Raw genomic sequence first — 27315 nt, 5'->3', positions numbered from 1 at the left:
TCATGTATAGAGATACGGGTCATTAGGACATTAGATCACACCATTTGACATTAAAGCGCAAAGCGTTGACAAGACATGTTTTAACTGATTGGGAACATTCTGGAGATAGCCACTTACGGCAGCTGCAGCTACATGGCCTTGGTTGGCAGACAGAGAGACTGAGAGTACAGAGTACTGAGTACTTTTAACATGACAGTATTACAGGCCCATTATGAGACCATAATTAATAGGACATTTTAAGGTTAAGGGACCCTAGACACATTATGATAATTCAGATAAGAGACCAAAATGACTCTATCAACAGTAATTGAGTAAATGTACTTAGTTACTTTAGTTTACACCACTGGAAATCTGTACATTACAACTGCGTGTGTGTGTGGGTGTGTGTGTGTGTGTGTGTGTGTGTGTGTGTGTGTGTGTGTGTGTGTGTGTGTGTGTGTGTGTGTGTGTGTGTGTGTGTGTGTGTGTTTGCACTGTGTGTATTTTAGACTTGACGTAGCCTTTGAAGAGGAATTTGTGGACATATTAAACTGCATCTAATAATAGTTATCATTATATCATTTTGATCTTTTTTAATCATAAAGTTGACAACAAGTGTGTAAGCAAACACAATATATGTACATTTAATATAATATCAATTCTTGTTTGTATTTTTGTATTTTTATTTTATTTTTTGCCGTTTAACCCTACTGTATTGTGTGTATAACATTGTTAAATAAAGGTAAACCCTTTAAAATGCCACGGTTTCGCCTTCTGCGGGAAAGTAGCTGATCTACAAGCTCACGACGTGAGTCTGACGTGTGGCTTTGTGAGCTTGTAGATCGGCTATTTTCCCCACACGCTGCACCCATAGAGTTAAAAATAAGGCTGCACCGCCCGCACCTTCGAACGTCGCGATGTGCATTCCTTCAACCAATGAGCGGCGTGCTTTCCACGGGAGGCCGGCCAATCAGAGGAGGCGTGCGCGGTCTGTGGACGTTAGGTACCAAACAGCAGAGAAAGTGAGTCAGTCAGTGTTTGTTAATCTAACGAAGAGCATCTGACTCACTACTGCGGTAGATAACTGAAGACTAAAGACATCAACAGAGATTTATTGTCGGTTGCGTTCAGAATTTAACTGTTTTTATCGTCTTCTTCGTTGGAGTTTGAGATTTATTGTCGGTTGCGTTCAGAATTGAACTGTTTTTATCGTCTTCTTCGTTGGAGTTTGAGATTTATTGTTAGTTGTATTCAGAATTTAACGGTTTTATCGTCTTTTCGGTGGAGTTCAGCGTTATGGTGAGTACAATAATTATGAAAAATAACTAGAGTTAAGCTAGTTATTCTTCCGTTAGGCTAAACGTTAACATTATGGTGTTGGTTGGTGTCGCTTGCCGAACTGATCTTCCCAGCTTATAACGGACGCTTTGTCAGCTTGAGTATCTGTTTTGGCTGCTGTTTGCTCATGTTGTTGCCTGGTTGTTCAACGGCTTTTAAACGTTGGTTGTTGAGTGAATTTTGAATGTTGTGAACGTTGGTGAAGTGTGTTTTGAACCTTCTAAACGTAACGTACAGTTTGAACGTTGCTTTTTAACTAAACACGTTGTTTTTAATGTCTGCTCTGGTCGGCAAGCGACATGTCGATTGAGTCTTTTGCTATTTTGGGTGTTTGTGCATTTTTTTTAACCTGAAAACGTTGTGAATCTTTTAAACCTCAAGTGCATTTTTAACTACTGGGTTTTTGTAACGGTTATTGTTTCTGATTTTGAGTCCAGCATTATGGTGAGTACAATAATTATGAAAAATAACTAGAGTTAAGCTTGTTATTCTCCCGTCAGGTTAAACGTTAACATTATGGTGTTGGTGTCGCTCGCCGAACTGAGCTTATAACGGACGCTTTGTCAGCTTGATTATCTGTTCTCTGCTGGTCGACAAGCGACGCACATTGAGTTTGAGTCTTGTTTTGTGGTGTTTGTGGCTTATTTGACTTTATTTTATTGTGTCCGTGCAGTTTTGGCTGCTGTTGGTTGTTCAAAGGCTTTTAAACGTTGGTTGTTGAGTGAATTTTGAATGTTGGTGAAGTGTGTTTTGAACCTGCTTTTTAACTAAGGGTGTTTGTAACGGTTTTTGTTTCTGATTTTGAATGTTTCCTGAACAGTGGATGAACGTGGAGATGGAGAACCCTGCACAGATGGGGAAGACCAACCTAGCTGGTCCAAAGAGAGCTGCTCTTGGAGATCTGTCCAACTTTGCCAACAAGGCTTCTAACACCAAGGTAATATTTAAACCCGTGATTCTCAACATTTACAATTTCACAGACCCCAATTTGATACTTTTTTGCCAGACCCCTACACTGCAAAATTATTTTGTTAATTTAAACTGACTGTTAATTTAAACAAATTACATTGTTTACATTTAGTTGTTTTAGTTGAGTTGCATACCTCTAATTTAAGGTTCCCTTTGTACACTCTCAGTTCAAGACAGTACAACAGGACAAGGCCCTGGATGTCGTCTACACAACAATGTTACAGAGGATCCCTGCTGTACCATGCGTGGACGTGGACCACATCAGAAACGTGGACCTCCCGACAGTCGCGGACAAGGTCAGGAAGAGAATGACGAGGCTGGCTGGGCACTGTGCCAGGCACCTGAAATTGATGGGCAACAAGCTGACACAAGGCACAGCAAGGAGGGGAGAGAGGCACACCACCTATGTAGACACACTGCAGCGTGACAGCAGAGCTAACAACACTGCAGAGCGCCTGATGCTGGACAGGAAGGTGTGGAGAGCATCCATCCTGGAATCCCGAGTAAGTTTTTGCTAGTCTGCACTGTAGCACTGCATATCATCGCTGTCGGGTTGAAACATTCTCCATATTTCAATGTTTTATATAAATTAATGCCCTATGTTGTTGTGTCATGCAAAAGGAGCCGTGACTCGACTAGTCACGACGCGTTGTGAGCTTGTAGATTTGCTCATTTGGAAGATGGTGAAACCCATTTAGACCTGAGGCTGATTTTGTTTTTTAAAAGAACGGCCTCTAAATCCTAACCTTCTGAAAAACCTCAATTCTTTATAATAAAAAAAACGTAACCCTAAAATCACGTTTATAAATATTGAACCAATGACAAGTATTAACAAGAGCTTGTGACTAAATAATGACTACATTGGATCCATTGGAATTGGTTATTTTTTCCATTTCCTCAAAAGTAACAGTTTACAATTTTTAGTTATGGATATACACAGTGACGATATACACTCGGAGTTACCGACCTGTAAGGGTCCATTTGGACCCCCTGGTGGTCTCTGGACCCGATGTTCAGAACCAGTGATTTTAACTATACACAAGATACAAATTACCTACAGTTTAACTTCAAAGAAGAATGTGTTTGGAATGTTGTTGTTTTTTTCTCCTTCTCAGAGGACTGGAGCAGCCAGAGTTGAGGCACCTCCTCAAGTGTCTCCCTCCACTGGTCCAGAACAAGCTGCAGATGTTTCCATGAAGGAGGAAGAGGAGCTGTTCTGGCTGGCCTTCCCTGACCCACTCACAGTAGAGGACATTGATGCAGGAGACTCACAGATGACCCACCTATGTTCTGAATATGTGAAAGACATATATGCACATCTAATGGATCTAGAGGTACGTGACGCCAGAGGCATGTTTTTTTTACTGCATGAAGTGACTAGTGTTGTCATACAATCATGACTTTTTACTTGGCGATTAATTGTCATACAAATAATGGCGATTAACGATTAAATTGTGTTTTTCCATTGAACATTGGAACATAAAAATTACATTTCTATTTGGCTTTTAGGCTTTGTAAACAAAAATTGCATTGGGCAGATTTGACAAATAATTTAAATATGCAAAGAAATGACTGACAAGGACCTCTACCAATAATTAAAATAAATGTGCTATGGCCATAATAGACCATATTTCATAATTTCATACTGAAAATGTGTAAAAAGAAATAAAAAACATTGTGGAAATAGATGATCTACAAGCTTACAACGCGGTGCGACGCATAGTGAGCTTGTAGACCTACAGGTATTTACACTATTTTTGAACATTTTTGAACATGAAACTGATTATGACGATAATGCAAAATAATTGCAATCGTGCGATTATGTAATAATTGTGACCTGGTGTCTTGCAGCAATGTAATGAAGTATTTTGTTTGTACAGGTAAAGCAGGCTGTGCGACCCGGGTACTTGAAGGGCTACGACATAACGGCACACATGCGAGCTGTCCTAATCAACTGGCTGATCCAGGTTCATTCCAGTTTCCAGCTGCGGCAGGAGACACTCTATCTCACAGTTGCCATCTTGGATCGTTTTCTGCAAGTAAGGGCAACTTACAAATTTGTTTGCCATTTGATCTGCTCTTGTCTTTCTTTTCTTTTCCCTTTTTTTTTTAATGAGCTGTTGTGATGTATTACAGGTTCGGTCAGTTTCACCAAAGAAGCTCCAGCTTGTTGGTGTCGCTGCCATGCTGCTGGCCTCAAAGTATGAGGAGATATATGCCCCAGGGATCCAGGACTTTGTCTACATCACAGACAACACCTTCACAACCACTCAGATCAAACAGATGGAGCGGGTGGTGTTGCGGTCCCTCAACTTTGAGCTGGGGTACCCGCTGCCCTTGCACTTCCTCAGGAGAGCATCCAAGGCTGCAAGCGTGAGTCACTGTTCACATGGTTCACTAACATACAACAAGGTGTAGTGATCAGACTTGACCCTCTGCCCCAAGGCTTTGTCCAGACTGCATCTGATCTTTAGGACTGACTGTCAACACTTATCCCGTTAACCTTATAACGTTATTGGCAAGTGGTTAGTTTGGATTTGTGTAGAAAATAGCACAATTTGACATGTAAGCTTGTCTATTTCCCACGAGCGCCATGGTCGTTCGCAGTGTCAGTGTTCAGACTAAAACACACAGATTTGAATATTTCAATCCACCCCCAAAACATTTTGGACATTTTTATTTCCATGAGGGTTTATGCTGTTCAGACTTGATGAAACAACTCCGATTTCCAATCTGGTTAGGACAATTATCAGATTTGGGCTGACGGTGTGAACATAGTCTAAATGAACATAGGTGGTGACTGGTCAAATGGTGGTTAAAATAAAGCATGTAGCAGAGTATTTTGAATTGTATATGCAAGCAGGCTTTTTAATAGTGTTGTTTCTTTGTTCTAGTGTACTGTGGAGAGACACATGCTGGCCAAGTATCTGATGGAGTTGACACTCCTTGACTACAACATGGTTCACTACCGGCCCTCTGAGATTGCTGCTGCTTCACTGTGCCTCTCTCAGCTGCTGCTGGGTGGCCTGCCATGGGTGAGTTCAATGGAATCAATGTATATGTTGGCTTATTAGTACAGATGGCTAGCTTGACATTTTGTCTTTTGATTCTAGTTTTTTTTCCTTTCCTACAGAGCAGTATTGCACCACATATGATGATCCTAATTATTGTTTTTCATGTGTTGCAGACTCCTACAGAGCAGCATTACACCTCATACGACGAGGCTCACCTGAAGCCCATAATGCAGCACATCAGTAAGAATGTCGTTAACGTCAACGAGGGGAAAACAAAGTTCCAGGTGAGTTGGCAAACGAAGGCATTTGGAAGTTGATGGAGTAAGATGTAGATGTTTGAATAGATGAATACTCATGCTAAGATTCCCTCTCCACTAGTATAAATGTAGGTTAGATAGCATGTTATTTAGACAGATGCTAGGTTAATTTGTTTACCTTGTATCCTATAGTTTCAATGTACAGATTATTTATATCATATTGTTTAGACTGATGCTAGCTTCTTAGTTTACCTATCCTGTCTTGATCCTAGATTACTGAGACACTACACTGTCTCTCTGCATGTGATGTGGCTTAATTGCTTACTGTAAATTGCTCTGGATAAAGAGCGTCTGCTTAATGCCTAAATTGTAATTGTAAATTGTAGTATAGTATAATGGAGTAAGATAGGGATGTTTGCATAGATGAATAGTGAATACCAATATGTTCCCTCTCCACTAGGTTAGTATAATGTAGTATAATATAATGGAGTGAGATAAGGATGCCTAAATAGATGAATACTAATGCTAGTTTTCTCTCTCCACTAGGCCGTCAGGATGAAGTACGCGGGGAGCAAGCTGATGAACGTCACTCGCCTGTCTGAGCTGCAGTCCTCCACTGTGAGGAGCCTGGCTGCTCCCCTGCTTGAGAACCATAGAGTTAAAAATAGTAGAGAGGTTACCGGAAATCCCCACCCGTCCACATGTATGGAGTTGCTCACCCAGGGCATACTCCCATTTCACTCCTTCTTCCAGATTGGGAAATGTGACATGCGAGGCCTATTTGGGGCCTCTGTGACACGTTTTGCTTCATGGAGGTGACGCGTTTTGCGTCACCTCTGTGCGCAACCCTGTGCGCAAGCTCGCAAGTCGAGCCTATTGGTCGAAACCGTCTACTGTTTGTCTGTCTACTTGTCATATACATATTTGTTTGTTGTACATATTTGTTTGTTGTGCAAAAACAAATGTAATATAAATTGTGTTAATGTTCTGTGTACCATCAAGGATGTATATATGTAAATAGCAAAGGTCTCATATCCATGTACATTTTGTAAATATCTATAAATGATGTAAATATCCATTAATGTAATAAAATGATTTGTTTGAACCATGAGAATTGTTGGTCTGACTCTTGAATTGGAGGTCTAATCTCTCAGTAGTATGGTAATGTTTATTATGTTGAAAATTAAAAGAAAGTTGTGGCATTAGGTCAGTGGTGGAAAAAGTACTCAAATATTTGACTTAAGTAAAAGTATCAATACTGCAATGTATACTCTGTTCCAAGTAAAAGTCCGGAATTCAAAATGTACTTGAGTAAAAGTACAAAAGTATTGGCATCAAAATGTAATCGAAGTACGAAAGGTATTATGCAGAATGTCCCATTTCAAGTTTTCAAATGTATACAAAATATTTTGAAAATAGCAGATCTACAAGCTCACAATGCGTCGCATCTAAGGCCTTGAACATGACAGGGCTCTTGTTTGTGACTGAAACTGATGTTGAAGATCTCTGCATATGGGACACCTCGGACAGACTCCATGCTGAGCTGACTCCGTGCACACAGGGCATCTGGGTGCAAGCCTGCTCATCTTTTTTTTAATCAATAGCAGCCAACACAGCATACATTAAAGCTGCTGCATGAGAGCGCACCTCTCCTAAGCTTGCCTTACAGGTGCAATGAGCCATAAGGACTTGCAACACTAGTGAATAATAAGGCAAATTTCTCCCAAGTGAGACAAAATAAAGTAACCTTGAAGTAAGCTACCTGGATTAAGACATGTAGTTTAAAACATGCATAACATAATTCAGGACAGCTAGGTAGACAGCTAGGGAGTAGAGTTTAGCCCATTATGTAATGTTTACTATTTGGTTGCATATCCTTTACCTGCCATGGCCTCTGTGACCCATAAACAGGACATATACTGTCTGATGGCCATTAGAAACAGAGACACAGGAACTTAGAGGGCTCGTCTCAGAGCAAGCAGTTAGTTAAATCATAAATACTGTAACATTAACAATGAATAAAATTCTAACAGAATTTGTCCAAACATCATATCCTGATGTAGCCTAATTTTGCATTCTAATGTAACAAAAGCTAGTGTATTGTCATACTGTGCCATCATTATTAGTATTATTGTTTAATAAACAAAAGTTGAACACTTTATTTGCTTAAGGCAGAGGGATTCCAAATGAGAATTTGAGTTACAGTATCAACAATTCCAAAGGCTGGTGAATGTCTATGGTAAATTTCAGATGCTGTGGACATTAGCTAATCAGAAACTGTAAATGGCTGTATTTCAGTTGCAATAGGTGCTTGACTGCCTCACGTCTGATGGAAAAGACGTACCAGATTAGTTAGGTTGAAAGTACCTAAGTACAGTTACTCAATTACCGTACTTAAGTACAATATAAGGTACATACAGTACCTTACTGGAGTTTTCCAATTTTCTAAACTTTTACTTCAACTCCACTACATCTCAGAGGCAAATATTGTACTTTTACTCACTATATCATTTGAAAACTTTAGTTACTACAAAACATACATTAACCACGTCAACCCCATTTAAACTTTGCCTATTTGAAAATAGCAGATCTACAAGCTCACAACACGTGATGTGACGTGTTGCGAGCTTGTAGATTTGCCATTTTAGACATAACTTGTGAAACACATTCTGTAAAATCTTTACTTTTACTTTCAGTACTCAAGTATATTTTAATATTAATATTTTTGTACTTTTACTCAAGTATATTTTGAATACCAGACTTTTATCTGGAAGAGTGTATTGCTACATTGTGGTACTTGTACAAGATGTGAGTACTTCTTCCACTGCGTACCAGCTATCATTTGTGTCAACACCAGATCTAGCCAGTAAATATATTACAAACGTTACATGAACTTCCAACATACAACTTCCATGAGTATTGTAAACATGCCTAAACAAACCAGTTATTTATATTGCTCAAATTCTTTTTATTTGAAAATACAAAATGTAAAGACACATTTAAAATTATACATAGAAAAAAAAATCAATTAACCCAAAGTGGCTTCTCATAATTATTTAAGATTGCGCTGCAGAGCCCTTGGAGCTCAGCAGATTCTCCACCATCTGCTTGGCGTAGCGCATCCTTGTGGCCAGCTCCCTGCTGCAGCCAAACTCCTCCAGCAAGGACAGTTTGTAGGTGCGGAAGACTCGCTTCTCATCGATGTATGTCACAGCACCATCAGGGGGCAGAGGATCACCTTGGCGTGGTCCTAGAGGAGATGAAAACGATGTCATTTAATGTGTTACGCCAAGTGCAATCTGTGATGCAGCGTGGAAGGAGCCCCCCACACTAGCGCTGCTTTTCCTTAACAATCCAGCACAATATGTAGAATTTAGAGGTTTAGATAATATCGTTCTAAATCTGTGTTCGTTTTTGTTGCAGTCGTTCTAGTCCTACAATAAGTTCTTGCCGTTCTAAATCCAGCCAACCAGTTGAAGAAATTGCAGATTGAAAATATACCTTTTGAAATATTCGGGACCAGTACGGCTGCTTCTGAACCCATTAAACAAGTCGCATGAAAAGAAAAAGAAGTGTATTCTACTTCACAATAGTGTACAAAAATAGCCGCCCTACAAGCTCACAACGATTGTGAGCCTGTAGATCTGCCATTTCCAATGGCAGATCTATCAGAATAATTGGGACATCAATGTGAAGTCATATCACCCAGCCCTACCTGAAAGTACAACAGAATTGTGCTTGGTCTTGGTCCCAAATATAAACTCCTGAACACTCCCAACTAGGAGTGTGTGAAGCCTACACGTGTGTTGTTGGTCTGACATTACTCTTTGGACGCAGTTTACCAACCTGGAAGAAGTCTGGACGGTGCTGTTCGACAGGTGCAGCACAATGGCACTCTTGGTCCTGAACCAGTGAGAGAGGTAGGGCAGGCGTGCCAGCTCGACAAGCTCGTCACCGTCTCTACGTGCCATGTTGGCACCGGCCTTGAGAAGGTGCTCGCTCATGTAACTACGGAAGTACTTGAGCAACGTTATCTGCAAGAGAGGCGATAAACAAAGTGATAAGGATTAACAAACATAAAAAAGGAGGCAGTCAGACAGAAAAGTGTAAAGACTTCCACAGATCAAGCTGTAATGCTACGACTACTTTAAGTGTGACTACACCAAGAGATCAGGATAGCATGAGATCTCAGGTATAAAAGTTGCTCCAAGCATGGAGGAAATAACTATACTGGGCGAATACGTGAATGAATTGAACTCCTTTCCCACTGCCAGTAGATGAGTATAAGTGAGTATATAGTGTTGAGCCTAGTGTACTTTCAAGCCAGATCATAATATGGGGTGCATGGGCACAAAACTCGCTACAGGAACGAAATGGATCTGTCATCTGATGTTTCATCAAATAAGTGTATGTCTCTCTTTCCCACAGACTCACTCCCCGCCACACACTTTACTTGCTGTGGACCCAATAGCAAATTACAAAGTACATTTACTCAAGTACAATTTTGAGGTATTTATTACTTTACTGGAGTATTTCCCAGTACTTTTACTCCACTACATCTCAAAGGCAAATATTGTACTTTCACTCCACTACAATCATTTGAAAACCTTACTAGTTATGTTGTAGATTACAACACAAAAGATACATTACCCACTTCAGCCCTATACATTTCGGCCATTTGAAAATGGCCGAGCTACAAGCTTGTAGATCTGCTCTTTTCAAAAGATTTTTATACATTTTAGTCATTTGAAAAAAATTTGAAATGGGACATTCTGCATAATGAGTACTTTCAGTACATTTTGATGCCAATACTCAAGTACATTTAGAATTCTGGACTTTCACAGAGTTTTTCTATATTGCAGTATTGGTGCTTTTACTAAGTAAAGAATGTGAGTACTTTTTCCACCACTGCCTTAAATACATCTGGCTCCCTGTTTTTGGCTCCATGCCCACCAATAGCTGAGTTAGTAACATCTTAAATGTTTAAAAAAATAGTACTGGGTCAGAGACAGAGACAACTACTGACCTTTTGGTGAGCGTGGCAGGGTACGAGCATACACTGATGTAGCTCTCTGCATTGGTTTTGTCAATTAGTCCATGAGCCAGAGCCCCAAAATTGAGCAATTATTATCGAAAGAGTGGGCAAAACCAAACCTATATTAAATTGTTCAGAGGGTCAATACGAGTAAATAAATGTATGATAACCTCACCACAGGAGCAGCTTTTTCATGGTTATCACACATTTTGTAATTTTCCCCATACGTACATGACAGGTCAAAAAATTACAACATTTTAAAAAGAGTTATCATAATGAAACTTCCTGAGTTGATTACTTACATGAAGACAATGATTTATCGTATTACAAGTTTTCTGAAATTGTATATTTAAATATGCAAATTAGGCATAGGAAAATTTGCCCAAATGTGCATAACTTTCCAGAATCAACATTGGACAAAGCCAGAGTCAACATACTTATTTCATTTTGTTAAGATGTTGGATTCAAAGGTTTTTAACGAGGGAATATTCAATATCTGCTCAATTTTGGGGCTCTGGCTCATGGACTAAATGCCTAATTTGCATATTTAAATATACAATTTGAGAAAACTTGTAATACGATAAATCATCGTCTTCATGTAAGTAATCAACTCAGGCAGTTTCATTATGATAACTCTTTTTAAAATGTTGTCATTTTTTGACCTGTCATGTACGTATGGGGAAAATTACAAAATGTGTGATAACCATGAAAAAGCTGCTCCTGTGGTGAGGTTATCATACATTTATTTACTCGTATTGACCCTCTGAACAATTTAATATAGGTTTGGCTTTGCCCACTCTTTCGATAATAATTGCTCAATTTTGGGGCTCTGGCTCATGGACTAAATGTACTGCAGGCTTTCTCCATCAGTGTACATCATCAACCGTGATGTACACTGATTGTTGACGAGCACACCCACACTGTTGTCACACAGCTGGTAGCCTGGAAAAACCCCATCAAAACTTTTAAAATACACCAAGCTAGGAAGAAATGGCAGAAGGCAAGTCTACATACTGTAGACACTGCACATTATTGCAGTACTGTAGTCACATCATGCGACTAGTTATTCTACCCTGCAAACAGTTGCATACAAATTCTCTGTTGCAAGAGGCTTTATCTGATATGATGTGAAGGCAGAATAAAACATTTAGAAAATAAATATTTCCCCAAAATGCAGAAGTGCGCCTTACCTAGCCCGTATTTATCAGAATAGTCGACCCATTTGCTGATCCAAAAGATGGGGATGCACGCAGGGTCTTCTGCCTTTTCTGAAAGTTCACACACAAACAGAATTGATTGTCAGTGTGTCAGAGGTGGCTTCAGTAAAAGTAGCAATACCACAACGTATAAATACTCTGATTCCATTAACAGTCAAAGGGTCAAGGGTCCTTGACATGAAAATGTTTGAGAACCACTGGTTTAAACAACATTACACAGCAAGCCCAAATAAGCTAGCCTGGTAAACCCTCCCTCCGGAAATCTCATTTCCATTTGATTTAAGCAACTACACTTTAGAAACAAGCCCCCCCAAAAAAACACAACCACCAATATTTACAAGCAACTTTACAGAAAAAGAAGCCCAAAGTGGCTTATAATAAGCGGACATGGCAATACTGGTGTGTAGATCTTAAACTCTAGTGGACGCTGTCAGCGGCGCTATCCATGGTTCTGAAGCGATCAGCGTCAATTAAGAACGCAGTAAAACTCTGCACTCTACTTACATATATATATATAGGCAGTGGTGTGTTCTAGATTTTTTTGGAGGGTATACTATAACTATTCCCTCTCTAGTTCCTAGTGTAAAAAAAAATCGCGCGCTTCGCGTGCGTTTCTGCCCCGCACAAACTCGGCCAGGCCCACTCAGGCCCAGTTTCACAGTAACACTGAGTACATTACAATATGCTTTGTACTGATGTTCTACTGTTTATGATGTTAATCACCCTGTAACTCAACCACTTCGGAGCTGCTTTTAGCCTTAGGTGCATTTTCAATGCAAAGTTATTAGTTACCATAGAATAGTGCAAGGATTGTTGTAAATAAATGCTGGTTAGGCTTATCAGATATAATAGCAGTGTTAACAGCGAGCATTCCTCTATATTAACTTGGCATTGAAGACACAAACTGTATTGAAGATTCAAGATTTTGCTGTGCTATGACACGCAATTTGAACACTAATGAAGTAGCCTACTCAATTCAGTGACCTATACGTTCAATGAAGTGAATGGCAGGTCATTGAGTTAATGTGTGAATTCCGTCGCCAGCAGCCTTTAATTATCACCTCAATAACAATAGCGGCTATTATCAATGTACTTAAAGTACATTGATAATGTACAGTTCGAAATAGTCTGACAGCGGGTACAATGGGTATTGCATAACCAGAGGGGAATGTGTTCCTGACAGGCATCGTTCCCAGCGGGCATCGGCCTTGTATATGGTATACATTAAGTTTGTCTGTATATTTGAATTGAATTATTGTATTTATTTAAATGTCATGCCACCTCGTGGCCCATCCCTCATGGGATTATATAACACCTTTTCAGACTTAGTTACAATATTCAGTATGTTTCTGTATAAATGAAGAGCATTATTGTAGAATTAGCCTTCCAGCACCAGAAGTTTGTGATTATTATTATGTGTGTATTTCCTGCTTAGTTAGGATCTTATGCCGGAGTGATGGGATGGTGTATAATCCGAAGGTACAAATATACACAGATTGTAAAGGCCACAGCTGCTGTGTTCACACCGACGTTTTTCTGAACAATGACTTGGCTTCTATTTTCAATGTTATCTCTATGCAAATTGGCGTTTTAATTTTTTTCATGAGCGTTTAAACGCCTAAATGGAAAAGCGTGCTTTTTTCTCCCCAGACCCGAGTTTTGAAGCTTTTGCTTTCAAAGCATTTCAAACTGTAGGCGTTTAAAGCTCAATTCTAGCCAATCAGAGCACAGCATGATCTGAGTAGGCGGGGACTAGCGCATTCAGCCAAAAAAGAATGTCAAGCCCGCTGCTCGCCCTGCCTGCTCGCAGGCGCTGCAGACAGGGCGATGCGGTTTCCGAAAGAAAAATCTATTTTTTTAAATAAAGGCTGTATATGTAATATTAATGGTGATTTGGCAAGAACATGTCAACATGGCATATAAATGGTCGGAAATAAAAGGATATGTGACCAACAAGTCGTGAAAGCAGTTAAAACTGGTTATGTTCCGTGAGACAGGCCCCTCTCCCCGCCAGCTCACCCCGGGGAGAAGAGAGCACGCTGGGTGCGGACCCTGGTGCGGACAGGTCACACGGTCCGCTGTGGTCTGTGGTCCCCACAGTGGACCACCACAGTCCGGTTTTCCACCCGGTTTTCACCGGAGCGGGGTAGATGAACACGGAGGCCGAATTGGACTACTACACACACCCACACAAAACGAATATTAAAGTTACTACATACTGTCATGAATTAATAATAACCTTTATCATATCACCGAGACACCGACAAATCACAACAGATCACTCTGACCTGCTCTGCTCTGCTCTCTGCGAGCAAGTGGAAATCTCCCCGCCGCATCACTGTGTGTGTGTGTGTGTGTGTGTGTGTGTGTGTCAGTGGTGGAAAAATAACTAAATGTTTTTATTTAAATAAAAGTATCAATACTGTAATATAGAAACACTCAAGTAAACGTCTGGTAATCCAAATTTACTTGAGTAAAAGTACAAAAGTATTGGCATCACAATGTACTTAAAGTACCAAAAGTAATTATTATTAGTAATAATATTACTGATTGTAATATTAATGGTGATTTGGCAAGAACATGGCATATATATGGTCGGTGACTACACACACCCACATAAAACGAATATTAAAGTTACTACATACTGTCATGATGAATTAATAATAACCTTTATCACCGAGAAGGCGATAAATCACAACTGATCACTCTGACCTGCTCTCAGCGAGCAAGTGGAGATCTCTCCCCGCCGTAGAACGGCATGTGTGTGTGTGCTATGCACTTTGTGTGCTGACCACCCGAGGCCACTAGGACAGTGGTGTCAGGTGTCAGGGAAACAGCTGTCCGATTCCCCATCGGAACACACCCCCTTCATGGAGAAGGTTTTGGTGAAGAAAGACAGAATGGCGGATCAACAAGGACAAACAAGTCAACAAGGTGGCAAAAAAGCCTCAAAAAAGGCGAGGAGGCAGCAGTGGGAAGATAAGCTGATCTTTGCAGTGAGTCGATACCCCATACTGTACGACAAAACACTTGTCGACTACAGAAACAAGTTGAAGACGGTGGACGCATGGAGGAAGGTAGCTGCAGTAGTTGCCCAGGAAGGTGAGTTAAAATACTAGCAAAAATGCTAAATATATAATACTAACATTTCTTACTTAAGTAAAAGTATCAGCACTGCATTGTAGAAATACTCTGTTACAAGTAAAGGTCAGGAATTCAAGATATACTTGAGTAAAAGTACAAAAGTATTGGTATCAAAATGTACTTAAAGTACCAAAAGTAAAATTACTAAAATGTTTGAAAATAGCAGATCTACAAGCTCACACGTGTGAGCTTGTAGATAGGCTATAGCCTATGTCAGGGGTCTTCAACGTTTTCAGGCCAAGGACCCCCTAGCTGAGAGAGAGATGAAGCAGGGACCCCCTCTATGTATAACATTGTGTTGTAGATTAAACTCCTTTGTTTTTCAACTTGGTCTGCTCTTTTTTCCCTCTGCACCTATACCTCTTTGCCAAAAATAGCAGATCTACAAGCTTTGTGAGCTTGTAGATCTGCTATTTTTGGCTAAAGTTCTCCTCATAAAAGGGATGCTAGGGTGGAAGTGGTTAATGTAAAAAATGTCATATCACACAAAGATTTGGGGGCCCCCCTGTAGTAACTCTGAGGACCCCCTAGGGGTCCCGGACCCCCTGTTGAAGACCTCTGGCCTATGTATAAAATAGGGCTCAAGTGGTTAATGTACGTTTTATAATATAATAATTTTATATCTGAAAAGTAACTATTAACTAAAGTTTTCAAATAATTGTAGTGGAGTAAAAGTACAATATTTGTCTCTGAGATGTAGTGGAGTAGAAGTATTGAAAATAACTAAAAGTACCTCAAAATTGTGTACAATTGTGTACAAGGTACAGTACACAAGTGCTCAGGGCTAACATGTTACCTGATTATTATATATGAAAAGTTGTAATATTTTGGAGGTTTGATCTGTAAAAATGCTGATCAGTATACTGATCGATTCTATCAATCAATGAATGGCCTACTATCTGCATCCAAGTGCTTGTAATGCCATATACTGCTTGTGGAAGTACAAGTACTGACTGAACTTGTATTTCAGTTCAGATGGCTGGCATTATGGATATTTTATTTTCCATCTGTAGCTGGCAATGTATGCACTAAAAACAACATGCATAATCTTAGCGAGAGATGCATTTTTCCTACGTGTAATATCACAGCCCTCAGTCCTTTGCAGTAGTTGGATAATAGAGAGATAAGCATTTATTGGACAACATAGAAGCATGACACCTGAAAGCATAAATGTACATGCATGCACGGTTACAGTTCTACATTACTTAGTTGTCCATACTGTCTAGTTCACTTGGCAAATAACAAGCACACTGTAATGTCTAAATGTATATGTTTTACAATGCATGTTATAATTGTTATTTTGATATGATGTAGCTGCTGCTTTACTCAGGTCACATGACATGTATTTTGTGTTTTTCCCCAGTGGAAGAGTGCATGAGAAGGTGGAAGACCCTGAAAGAGGGCTTACAAGAAGCACCTACAATTGGTGAAGGACTGCAGCACCAGTGGCTTGGCCAATGTGCCCATTAAGACCTGGGCATTTGCCACAGTCATGTCCTTCATGAAGGACCATATGGAGAAAAGGGACACTACTGGCAACATGGAGATGAGCGCTGCTACCCCCCAGGGTAATCTGCACCATAATCTTCATGTACATGCACTGAAACTGTTCTTGCACTAATGTCTAGGAACAGATACCAGCTGCTATGCTCATGCACCTTATTTGGAAATCTCATGTACATATATGTTTTGGATGGATATGCTATGAGTATATGTAGATACGTCGTTGTCTCTTGTTCTATCTTTTTATTCCTTATTATTTTTCCTTCCCTTGCCCCCCCCCCTCTCTCGCCTTTCTCTTTTCTTGAAACATTCAAAAATGGAGCTTGCACTAAAACGAATTTCACCCACTGTTTTACACCTGTAAACTTTGGATGTGACAATAAAGATGATTCTGTTTCTGATCCTACTAGGACCACAGCACAGCAGCACATATACCTCCCAGGGCACCAGCGGCGTCGTGCGGCCTCCAGGACCACTTAAAAAGGCTGGAGCCATCGTCTCCCGCAAGAGGACCCAGCCTGCAGCTACCCACCCCCACACCTTCCAACCACTTCCAGAACCTGATATGTTCACCCTGAGCCTAGGTCCCGTGTTGGACTTCCCAGCAGCTCAGGGCACCAGCAGCAGCCTACTTTCTAGGTTTGTTTTATTGTTACATCCTGTGTACAGGTACATAAGAGTAAAAGTTATTGTTGCAAATCTACAAGCTCACAACGCCTCGTGCTATTTTCAGCAAAGAGGTTTGATGTAGAGGGGAAAAAAGAGCACAGAGTGAAAGGTTAAGATTACTAAGTATCAAGGTTTTAATTGGTTAAATGTCTATTTCTTTATAATGTACTTTTGTGACTGAATGGTTAGTTTCCTTCTGGCCTGATTTATTTTTGTTCTTTTCTGTACATGTAGATCTCCATCTCCCGAGGGCACTACAACCCTACCTCCTTCAGCTGCCCAGGACCCCGGCACCCTTTCGGAAGAGGACATCCCAGAAACCCAGGTAAGGGCTGGGAAACATGTCATTATTGCATTGATATTGCAGAGACTAGGTATTGTCTGGGATGTATCCACATGGATTAAAGTTCTCAGTCACTACGACTGATTGCAGTCATTTTGATTCCATAGAAGGCAGCATTGTCTTCTATGGAAGCATGTCGCACACAGGTCGCGACACGTAGTGAGCTTGTAGATGAGCTATTTTCTGATGTTTGTTATTTTAAAATTAAAGTGTTTGAATTGATCACAAAGGAATCGAATACATGTTCAGAAGAATCTTCAATTAAACCCTAATAATCTCAGTTCATTTAGACACTTCAGCTCAGAAATAACCAGACCATTAATTATCCATTTACCATTTATTAACCATTACCATATTAACCATTTACCATATATGCAATGATATTGCATTCAAGTTTGGCGGTGTGACTCTGCTCTTGTGATATTAAAGATTCCCTGTGCAAACATGTCACAGATATTCAATAACACAACCCCCAGAGCAGAGCATAAATACAGTTTTACATAAACATTGAACCTTCAATGCCTAATTTGGAGCTATCTGGATTTCAGATGTCTGAGGATGAGGAGGACATCCCAGTTCCCTGAAAGGTGCGTCGACATCAGGCCAACTCCCAGCACCAAAACATGACAGCCTTCCAGGAGAGCCTTGTGTCGGCAATGGCGGAGACCGCTGGGCCCTCTGTCCCTCGCACTGTTCCGCAGGCTCTGGATGGGGAGGACTACTACTTTCTGGGCATTGCCCACACGGTGAAGACGCTGTCGGCCAGGGGGAAGGCTGTGGTGAAAATGAACATACTGCAGGCAGTGAACGATCAGTTGTTCAAGGAACTGGGAGAGCAAGGACTGTAGTGTGCTTTTCTTTTTGTAAAAAAAAAACACACTACAGCTCCCCTCCGAAACACACTACACCTAGCCTGGCATTGGCCAGACTGATAGCGTGGATTCACTCTCACGTTCCTCCCGGTATCAGTCTGGACTTCGGCCCATAGGGAGCGAGTATGAGAAATCAGAAAATGATTTGGATGCTTTTCACTGTTGTACGGACAGCAGTTGAAACGCATTGATGATTTCTCATACTTGCTCCCTTGCGCCGAAGTCCAGACTGATACCGGGGAGGAACGTGAGAGTGAATCCACGTTATCAGTCTGGCCAATGCCAGGCTACACTAAACCTCCCCTCCCAGTACACACTACGCCTCCCCTCCCAGCTCATAGAGTGCCGCGCTATGAGCTTGTAGATCTGCTATTCTGGGGGATTCCACAAATGTGTTCTACAGTTTTTTGTTATATTTCAATAATATATCAGTGGTTCTCAAACTTTTTCATGTCAAGGACCCCCAAAATGTATGTATTTGGCCATGGACCCGCATCTGAAAATAGTTTTGTTCCAGGGACCCCCAGAAGCAAAGATTTGAGTTAAAAATGTTGGCCTCCTCTGACCTGTGGCAAGGCTTTTTTTGCACTATTGTTTGGTGAGCTTGTAGGTCGGCTATTTATTTTGTTTGTTTTCTTTTTTTTTTTACTTTTCAAATGATTGCACTGGAGTAAAAGTACAATATGTAGTGGAGTAGAAGTGTTTTAAATACCTCATAATTCTTGTACAGTACTTGAATGCAGCTGATATTGTTGTATGTTATTAAACATGTTCTTGCATAACTGCATTGCACAGTGATTCCCTCTGCCAAACAATTTATTCAGTGTGCCAGGAATACTCAAAATATTACATTTATTTGAAAATGGCTGGTTCTTAACTCTTTCACTGCCAGACTTATTTCAGAATGTGTTGTCCCATTGCCAGGAAAAAGGTGAATTTTTCCTCTGTTTGTTTTTTAACATCGAAGTGAATGGAGCAGCATTTTTTTTGGATAGCGTTATCTCCTAGTTCCTTTGAGATAAACCCCCCCAAATTCATATTTTCGTCTTTCCGTCATTGGCCATGATAGCCATAGAGCCATCGGACGGGAATTCCCGTTTTTGGCAGTTAAAGAGTTAAAAAGGCCCATGTGTGCTCATGCATATTCTACATATTTAGGAAAGTTTGACATGTACTGGTGTAGAATTACCTGCTCTTTCATCTGAATACGAGTGGCCCTTTTATGTGCTTGTGCATACTTGTTACTTAATGGAATTTCTTTAGGAAAGGGGGTTTTTCATATGTTTAGTAGAATTATACTCTTTCATTGGAATATGGGGGTGGCTCTTAAAAGAGCCTTTGTGTTGGACTAGACCACGTCATCCTGCCAAGGAACAGCACCCACTCCAGAGAAGAACGAGGTGAAGCATTCTTTCCTGAAGAGGGGCTCTCGTGCAGCGTTGTTGTTGCCCACTCTGCCAAGCCTACGAAGCCCCGGAGCCTCTCCGGGCAGGTCCACAGCTGGTGGTCGAGCAGCAGCAGGTCCACGGCTGGTGCGTCTCCTCATAAAATTGTGCAGGATACACGTGGCCTTGACGCAGGCATCTGCATTGTCTGGGTGGAGGGGAATGACCCGATGGTACATCCTCCACTGGCTTACCAGGATGCCAAAGGCGTTCTCCACCACCAGTCTGGCACGGGACAGCCGGTAGTTGAAGACCCTCTGCTTCCTGGTGAGGTGAACCCCGGGGAATGGCCGCATGAGGTTGCGGCGAAGAGGGAAGGCCTCATCTGCCACAAAGACATGGGGTTGCCGGCCCAAGTCTTCTGCCCCAGGAAGTGGAGCGTCTTCAGGGAGGTAGAGGGTGCCATCCACCAGACGCTGACCAAAGGCAGAGTGTGCCAGGATCCCACCGTCGCTGGAACCTCCATAGCTGCCAACGTCGACCACCCGGAAGTTTTTATCAGCATCCACAACTGCCAAGAGGACCAAGGAGAAAGTCCCCTTGTAGTTGTGGTACTGTGAACCGGTGGCCGGGGGGGCCTGGATGACAACATGCTTCCCGTCTATGGCTCCGACACAGTTTGGGAAGTTCCAACGTCGCTGGTAGGTAGCAGCGATGGCACGCCAGTCATCTGTGGTGGGTACAGCCATGAAGTCACCAACCAGACACTCCCAGATGGCTTTGGCAACCTCTGGCACTATCCCAGACACAGTGGAGATGCCCACACGGTAGCTGCCAGCTATGGTCCGGTAGCTGTCTCCAGTGGCCAAGAAGCTTGAAAACACAATTGAAAAAGATTTAGTTATTATTATTATTATCATTGTTATTATCATTATTATTATATAGAGCAAGAGGTCATCTTGTTTTGTTTTGTACTAAAATGAATGCACCACAAGTAAAAAGTTTTGCTTCCTCAATGTAGCAAATAGTTTTAACATTTTTTAGTATTTATTTTTTTACTGTAGGCCTAGTAGAAGTAAAATCATTGACAAATGGAAATACTCAAGTTAGGTAAAAGTACTCTAAATTGACCTGAACACAGTAGGCTACTTTAGCAACATGTAGATTGTTGATTTCCACCACAGAAGAATAATACAGAAAACGTAATAGCACTTCACTGGGTTCTAGAATACGCTATAAGCAAAATAAATAAATAACTATACTTATTTGCATGTTGCTAGAATAAAAGAGATCTCACCGAAGACAAATTGCGAGCCGTTCAGCTGGGGGTATCGCTCGGCGGTAGTTTGTGTCCATCCTCGCTATGCGTGGTCGGTGGTCCCACTCTCGCCAACAGCTCCTCAAACTGGGCCACAGAAAGCCTGAAAGCTTCTTGGAAGCGGGTTCGATCCAGCATTTGCTCCCGAACCAGCGTGTGAAATTCACCCCGCTCAAAATGCGTCTGGAGGATGCTGTGGACCCACACAGACCCGGCAGGGGACATTCCCGCGTTTCCTCATCTTCCAGAGCGGCAAGAATGATCAAGAGCCTCCGTCGTCTGATAGAGAAAGAGAGTACACACCGAAGTGAACAGAATAGAAAAGTGCATGTGTGTGTTACAGGATCTCCATCTTTCCATTCTGGTTGATGCGGTTGAATTTATCTGTAATTGCGTTGCAATTATGGTGAACAAGCGGCCTCACATGACGTCAGGGCCTTTACGCTGCTGTGAAACAGGTCTATTGCATCAAAAGGGCAAATAACACATTGGCCCACAAATCTGTTGGATTCACTGGCTACAGAAGCTGATAGGAAGTGGCTCCGCACCCGCGTTGTAAATATTGGTCATTGGACAAAGGACAAAGAATTAGTTTGAAGAAAAGAAAAATATATTTTGTGCCATGAACATTTTACATCGCTTCTGCCTTTAAACTGGACATGGTGTGTTTAAGACTCATAACCAGAACCTCCGCTTCATCATTGTAAAAGTGGGGTGTCTAAAGTAAACAGCTTGTCGAAGGAATTGCACTATTATTTGTTTAATGGATGGATGGATTATTATTTGTTTAATGGATGGATGGACTGACAGACATCTTCCGTAAATGTTGTATTGACTCATTCTTTCTGGAAGGTTTCTGTATAATCATTTCAAAGCTAAATGACAAAAAAAGGGAAAACCCATCCATAGTTGGAAATATGTTTTTGTTTTTTGCTTTTGATGTTTCAAAGAAAATAGCTGGGGGGAAAAAAATCTATGCTAGCTGATCAAAGTGTCATTACTTTGGGTGCAGTGTCAGGTGTATCATGTGAATAGAGACGGAGAGAAAAGTCTAGCATGGAAGTTGTAGCTTTGCATGGTTAACCAATCATCAGGATGTGATTTACAGTACAACTCTTGTGCTATTAAACTGGTGGAGACTCTTTGAGTCCATGCCCAATATTTGGTAGGAGGATTCTCTCATATTCTACCACTCCCTCATGTCGATGCGCGTAGATCTTGATGATCTACGTGTACCTCTTTCCCATGTTGGGAACAAATAGGACATGCCAGACGCATTTCATCCTGGTAGGCCATGTCCCGTCTACATACTGTATCTACCCACATACCTCTACACTTGTCTTTACCTTATATCACATTCCTCTTCTGCACATACTGTATAACACAAGTAGCTTTTGTTACTTTACTTCAGACCATTTTACAAATTCTTAATGGTTTATGTTTAGGACGGAAATTGCCAATTTAATGTTGAGGTGCCTGCAGTGTGTTAGATGCCCACTCTTCCTGTATCCCTTTCAAGGTACAGTGTTTCTGCAGCACCATCTTGGTCTGTAACCAGAGGTTGATGCAAAGAAGTGTACATCACATCAGCCTTTAGTCTTTTGTAAGAGCCACCACACCCTAACCAACAATTCTTTGGCCTTGCCATTCATCTCAGATAACATGGCTGCCACTAAGAACTGCAGTGTAAACCAAGGCTACTACAGTAGCAATGCTGCTTCCACCTTTGTCTTTTTGTCCTGCTCTGCTGTTGTCTGCTGGTCTGCATGGATGTCAGGTTTGCCTAACTTTAAATCTCCACAGATTATATATTTTACTTTTATTTTGTTTCCAAGACGGTAAGACCACACAATAGTAAAAAGGTGAAACGTTGTGTATGCTGTCATTTATGTAAGACTACTTACTGTTTTTCACAAAGTCAGTGCCGTTAAAAAGATATGCTGAACTTTTTAAACTCTAAACTTATTCACCAGATATTGGGCTCATCTCTTAATTGAAAGACTCAGTGAAACCCATGTATAAGCACCCTGCTAGCCAGTTCACTTCAAACTAGTAGTACCCACTCAGTGATATAAAAATGGGTAGCCCACCACCAATTTATTTTAAATAGCAGTGGAGAGAGACATGTATTTATACTCTAGGTTATTGACTCAGGCCTTGACTAACCTCTAGAACAGATACATTATTTTTAAACAGTATTTTCTGTATGTTGGGGCTGTAATAGATTTGTTTATATTGGTAATGTTTTTAAATACTGGCGTAAAGCAGACCTATGATATATCTTTTAATTATGGTTGGGTAAAAAGTCTAAAAACTCTTTAAGAACTTTTTAAGAATGCATGAGAATACCTAATATGTTCAAAACAATCCTGGATTGAGCCTTTAACCACTTAAGTGGTATATATACTTGTACTAAAAATTGCTAATCCATAAACTCCCTACATATCGCATCGCTACACGTTGTGAGCTTGTAGATAGCTATTTTCCCTATTGTTGAAACATTTTTATAAGAAATTTAAAACTTTTGAAGATTTGCCCAAAACAGGGACTCCAGGGTACTTAAAGAAGCCTAATAAAGCCAACAATCAGTTATGAATTTCACCCTCTTCTGAGACGTTTTGAATGATCACACAGAATGGATGACAGGTGCCTTCCTTGTGTCATTTGTAGGGCAGCGTTGCCGTGGTGATCAGTCAGTGTTCTGTCGTATGGAGGTGCTGAGTCGGTATTGCCACATCGCCGGCTACAAACAGATGTGCTGCAAGTCCTGCAGTATGGGAAACTTCACCACTGCACCAAGCATCACCATGGCAACGGAGCCATGGAGCAGGTAACTCAAAAGAGGTTTCTCTACACTCATCTGATGTCAAATCCTCAGTGTTAACCACTTAAGCCCTATTTTATACTTCGACTATTCAAAAACAGCCGATCTATAAGCTTGTAGGTTGCAGATTTACTATTTTCACATCCTATATTAAAATATATTACATTGGCTAATGGGAGGGCTGGCTGGCCGGCGGGCGGACCACGGCCCCGTCACTCTGACTCAGACATAACCATAAATAAACCTGATACGCCCAAATTTAGGCAGGACTAAATCTAAACCATCATCCTTTTAATGGTGAAAACTAGTGTTTGTAAAGTACTAGTTCTTACACACTGCTAGACATTAGCCATGGATGATGGGCAGGCATTAATGCGTATTCTAATCCAGATGAAAAGAAGTTGTAGATAAATAAATAACTCTGATCCGTCCTCTCCTTCTAGACCATGGACCTCCACCACAGAACCAAGCACCATGTGGACCTCTAGGACCATGTCGCCACCCTCCAGCTACACTGCTAGTCCACTGCCTACCGACCCGGGGAGCACTACTGACTTTGTCTATGTAGAGTATGAAGATTATGATGAATACTCAGCCAGAGAGGGAACCATGACCCCTTGGACCACTTCCGATGTCCCCACTAGTACTGCCACTCCTACCACCATGGCTACTACGACAGCTACAAGTACTACTACTGCTACTAGTACTACTACTGCCACTCCTACCACTGTGGCTACTACGACTCCTGCTACTACTACTACTGCCACTACTACCACTACGGCTCCTACATCTACTAGACCTACTGCTGCCAGTACGATGACAATGACTTCTACCACCACTCGAAGATCCACTACGAGGCGACCGAGGAGAACGGCTTCACCCCACTTGTTCAGGAAGAAATTTACATCAACCACAAGGCCCCCTGCTGCTGTAACCATGGTAACCACAAGCCCCCCACCGTCAACGGCCAGGACCAATGCTATCAGGTGGTTCCACACTACCCGGCCGTTGTTTGGGGGCCGCGTTGATGACATCATCAGAGAGGGACCGACCACTACTACGACAGTCGTGTACAAAAACAAGCTGAGAAGGCGTAAAACGAAGATTAAAGAGGCAAAGCCTACGTCTGCCGCCCCATGGCCTCCCACGCCCACTTCCTTCCCCAGTGAGAGAGAGGAGAAGAAAGAGAACAACTCGGTGGACGAGGTCCCGTATCGGATCGTGGGACTGGACAGCGAGATCTCCAGGGGTCTCCAGAACCATTTTGTGCCCCGGATGCCTCCGTTTCGCGAGCGAACTCAAAACAAGCGCATCCAAGAGCTTCTGAACGAGAAGCGCAGAAAGGATCTGCTCCAGAGAACTAGTAGGACGAAAGACCTGCCGGCGAGAGCTCGCAAAGCAGTGAGGACATATGGAGGACATTGAGACACACAAAGCAGACATACACAAGGACATAAATACCTGTATGTCAAAGGAATAACTTAGACCAGGGGTCTTCAACAGGGGGTCCGGGACCCCGAGGGGGTCCTCAGAATTACTACAGGGGGGCTATCAATTTGCCAAATCTTTGTGTGATAGGATTCTTTTTTACATTGACCACTTGAACCCTAGCATCCCTATTCTGAGGGGAACATTAGCCAAAAATAACAGATCTGCAAGCTCACAACGCCTCGCATTGCGAGGGTTTGTGAGCTTGTAGAGCTGCTATTGCTATTTCCAGCAAAGTTGCGGGGTGCGAGTTAAGTGGTTAATTGTATGAAAATACACATTAACATGAATGCAACACAACACTACACTATGGTAGTGTTGTCCAACAAGTCTATTAAATCTATGAAAAAGTTGAATCTGCAACACAATTACACAATATGTAGTGGGGGTACCTGCTTCATCTTACTCTCAGCTAAGGGGTCCTTGGCCTGAAAAATGTTGAAGACCCCTGACTTAGACACATCAAACGCACTTAGTCACATACACACGCTCGCACACACCAGGCACACTCAGTTGCTAGCACCTTCGAATGCACACATGCAGCTTGTTTCTATGGCTCGCCCACTTGTCCCCAAATGCACTCTAAATGGCTCAGAGTTCTTTGAGAAAGGGATGGACTGCAGAGTCAGTGAATGCAGACATAAATGTCCAATGTTTATTTCCTTTCTATTCCCAGGATCTAGAGATAACGGATTCCCCACAATCTAGAGATAGATTTAATTGAATCTAGAGTCAGCATGTCCCCTTTAAGATGGGGGTCAATAACCTACCAGACAATCATGAGATGATTTTGAATGTTGAGATAATTTATGGAATGTGGAATTCTTTCTTTTTGTTATACACAATCTTTCAATTCTTGTTTTTCGGCTAAAAGTTTAAAAAAAATGATAATAATAAATAATAAAAAAAATAGAGAGAGAGAGAGAGAGAGAGAGAGAGAGAGAGAGAGAGAGAGAGAGAGAGAGAGAGAGAGAGAGAGAGAGAGAGAGAGAGAGAGAGAGAGAGAGAGAGAGAGAGAGAGAGAGAGAGAGAGAGAGAGAGAGAGAGAGACACACACACTCTCAGGGCTTCCCAAAACCATTAATCAAGTAAATTACTAAATCAAAAATTGACATTCTCTGTCAAGGCCTATAATCTTCCTACAAAGTGCCTCTGGCACTGGCTACAAGTAGACATTGAATTGTTTAGGGAAGTCAATGGCTGAAAAAGTTGGAAACCACTGTTCTAGAATGTAATTATGTTTGAGTTAGACAGCAAAACCTTGTTCAGAACCACAGGAGGTTGGGCAAGAGGATTATCACAGGTTACAATTTGTGATTGTTTTGTTCAGGTTATGTTATGGTATAATAAACCCAACCAAATTCTACTGAGAATGTGGACAGCTTCAGTCTCTAATTTTATACAACAGTATGTGTGAATAAAATAAAAAATATCACTTAGTTAAAGTGAAATGAATGAATGACATCTAAGTTCAAGTCCCTATTCTGTCACCTTTTTTTATTTTGCATTCCTAAACATTATACCAATATGTGAGTTGTTTAAGTGAATTTAATGCCACTTTAAAAAACCTGATCATGTTCAGGCCAGTAACATTTGCACCCTTAATCTTTCCAGTACTATCACACACAGACTTTAGCCATCTAAAACAGAAAAATCCTGACTGTAGGCTAAATGTAACTCTGAAAGTGTACAAATGAAACCAAATGGACCCACAAGGGATAAATGCACACTGAGGATTTTTACTGTGTACCAATAATGCTTCAAAATGTAATTCTTTAAAAGCTGCTACAGAGGAATTTCTACTAGTTATACGGTTTACACTTTTCAAATCAATGTGTGATTTTTTAAAACACACATTTTACACAATGTTTAGTACAACACAGATCCCCTGAGCTACACCAAGCAGAACCATATTCTACTTTTACTAGTTTTAAATCACAACCAAAATGATTACTAAAAT

The 27315-nt window shown here is 41.2% G+C and overlaps 3 protein-coding genes across 3 annotated transcripts in view; 2 read left to right on the top strand and 1 right to left on the bottom strand.

Annotated features, from left to right (window-relative positions):
- LOC308084610 (alpha-N-acetylgalactosaminidase-like) overlaps window positions 1-27315 on the bottom strand; it is a 443273-nt gene that overhangs the window by 207776 nt on the left and 208182 nt on the right. The gene's annotated exons all lie outside the window — the stretch shown is intronic.
- Window positions 897-7516, top strand: LOC308083617 (G2/mitotic-specific cyclin-B2-like; the record flags this gene model as incomplete). Its single annotated transcript, XM_080425932.1, has 10 exons — window positions 897-1001; window positions 2138-2254; window positions 2454-2693; window positions 3402-3620; window positions 4167-4325; window positions 4423-4659; window positions 5181-5321; window positions 5474-5584; window positions 6104-6175; window positions 7469-7516. 10 exons carry the CDS (start codon window positions 897-899, stop codon window positions 7514-7516), a joined length of 1449 nt encoding a protein of 482 aa, XP_080282058.1.
- Window positions 23731-25366, top strand: LOC308083853 (uncharacterized protein). Its single transcript, XM_080426259.1, has 2 exons — window positions 23731-23873; window positions 24311-25366. The coding sequence occupies exons 1-2, from the start codon at window positions 23752-23754 to the stop codon at window positions 25290-25292; spliced, it is 1104 nt and encodes a 367-aa protein (XP_080282385.1). The 5' UTR covers window positions 23731-23751; the 3' UTR covers window positions 25293-25366.

The sequence above is a fragment of the Gymnoscopelus braueri genome (assembly GCF_963280865.1).
Source record: "Gymnoscopelus braueri genome assembly, chromosome: 4".
NCBI lineage: Eukaryota > Metazoa > Chordata > Actinopteri > Myctophiformes > Myctophidae > Gymnoscopelus > Gymnoscopelus braueri.
Note: the sequence above shows the minus strand (reverse complement) of the source record. Positions and strands in the feature narration are given on the sequence as shown.